Source organism: Mustela nigripes, unplaced genomic scaffold (genome assembly GCF_022355385.1).
Source record: "Mustela nigripes isolate SB6536 unplaced genomic scaffold, MUSNIG.SB6536 HiC_scaffold_6774, whole genome shotgun sequence".
NCBI lineage: Eukaryota > Metazoa > Chordata > Mammalia > Carnivora > Mustelidae > Mustela > Mustela nigripes.
Window position 1 is genome coordinate 1 of NW_026746180.1, and position 1,477 is coordinate 1,477.

General features: G+C 45.4%; 1 protein-coding gene across 1 annotated transcript; it reads left to right on the forward strand.

Annotated features, from left to right (window-relative positions):
- Nucleotides 1-3: 3 nt before the first annotated feature.
- Nucleotides 4-349, forward strand: LOC132009184 (histone H3.1-like; the record flags this gene model as incomplete). Its single annotated transcript, XM_059387521.1, has 1 exon — nt 4-349. A coding segment is annotated over one exon (312 nt), but the record flags the coding sequence as incomplete, so codon positions are not given.
- Between the last annotated feature and the right edge of the window lie 1,128 nt (nt 350-1,477).

Sequence of the window (1,477 nt, forward strand, 5' to 3'; positions counted from 1 at the left end):
ACGGGCGGCGTGAAGAAGCCGCACCGCTACCGGCCCGGCACGGTGGCCCTGCGCGAGATCCGGCGCTACCAGAAGTCCACCGAGCTGCTGATCCGCAAGCTGCCGTTCCAGCGGCTGGTGCGCGAGATCGCGCAGGACTTCAAGACCGACCTGCGCTTCCAGAGCTCGGCCGTCATGGCGCTGCAGGAGGCGTGCGAGGCCTACCTGGTGGGGCTCTTCGAGGACACTAACCTGTGCGCCATCCACGCCAAGCGCGTCACTATCATGCCCAAGGACATACAGCTGGCGCGCCGCATACGCGGCGAGAGGGCGTAATCCAAGGCTGCGGTCTCTGAACTTTGAAAAAGGCTCTTTTCAGAGCCACCTACTTTGTCAAAAAAAAAGCTGTTGTACTGCTTTCCTTGGATCTCCTTTCGTGAAAGGAGTTTCTCTTCCAAGAACACTCGGGCCATGTTAGACGCATGCAGTAAATTTTGTGACCCTCTTGTCTGGCAAGGTCTCAGAATCCATCGCTTAATTTTAGAAAGGCTCCACGGCTCCCCTGCCAGGGTCCCTCAAAGTAGTTTGGCTTGATTAGAAGGGCAGAGAATGTATTCTAGATAATTGGGTTAAGAGGAATAGCCACTTCTCTATTTACATGCAGCCTTCTGTCCTTTGAGTCTTAAAAGGACAACATTTACTATTTACACTGGAGTCAAACTCTAAGTCAATCAAATGAAGTGCATATGTTTTTAGTGGGTCTCCAATCCATTCAGTATGCTAGAAAGCAAGTAAACCTTAATTTTTTTTCACGTGGAGAATTTAGTCTTCATGATTGTTACCTTGTGTGCTATCAAAGTATAAAACTCAAAATTTGCCTACTCTCATACTGAGTTCTTCTAGTATATAAATAATAAATAAGAGATTATCAGGAAGATAAACCTAGTTCAAAGGCGTATAGGACATTTTCAAGACCATCAATAATTCAAAAAAGTGAAGGAAACCATATTCCTCTTCAACATAAAGCTTTGCGGTTCCAGGCAGTTAAACAACAATCACAGGAAAGTTCCCTCCACCCTTCCTGTTTTCTACCTTAAGGCAGGAAGCGGATAAAGGCTATTCTGGAGATCTCTAGAATCTTAGCTCAGAGAGACACCAGAGAAATCAGCAAACCTTCCTGTTTCCTCCCACATATTTACCTTTCCAGGGTCCTGAAAAGCCTAAAACTGCCTTCCTTTGTCCCATCACTTCTCTGTGTATCTATTGTTCTTTCTCAAGATGCTGCATAAACTGCAGTTCTAAGGCACCTCTTTGAATTCCCAGGGTTTCTCCCATGTATATATGAAATACACGTTAATAAGTGTCTGATTATTTTTCTCTTGCTAATCTGTGTTTTGAAACAGGGTTCCCAGCCAAGAACCAAAATGGATGAAGGGAAAATTTCCCTCCCCTGGAAAAGACTGAAATAAAACTAAAAGCGCAAATTTAGGTCAAAAAG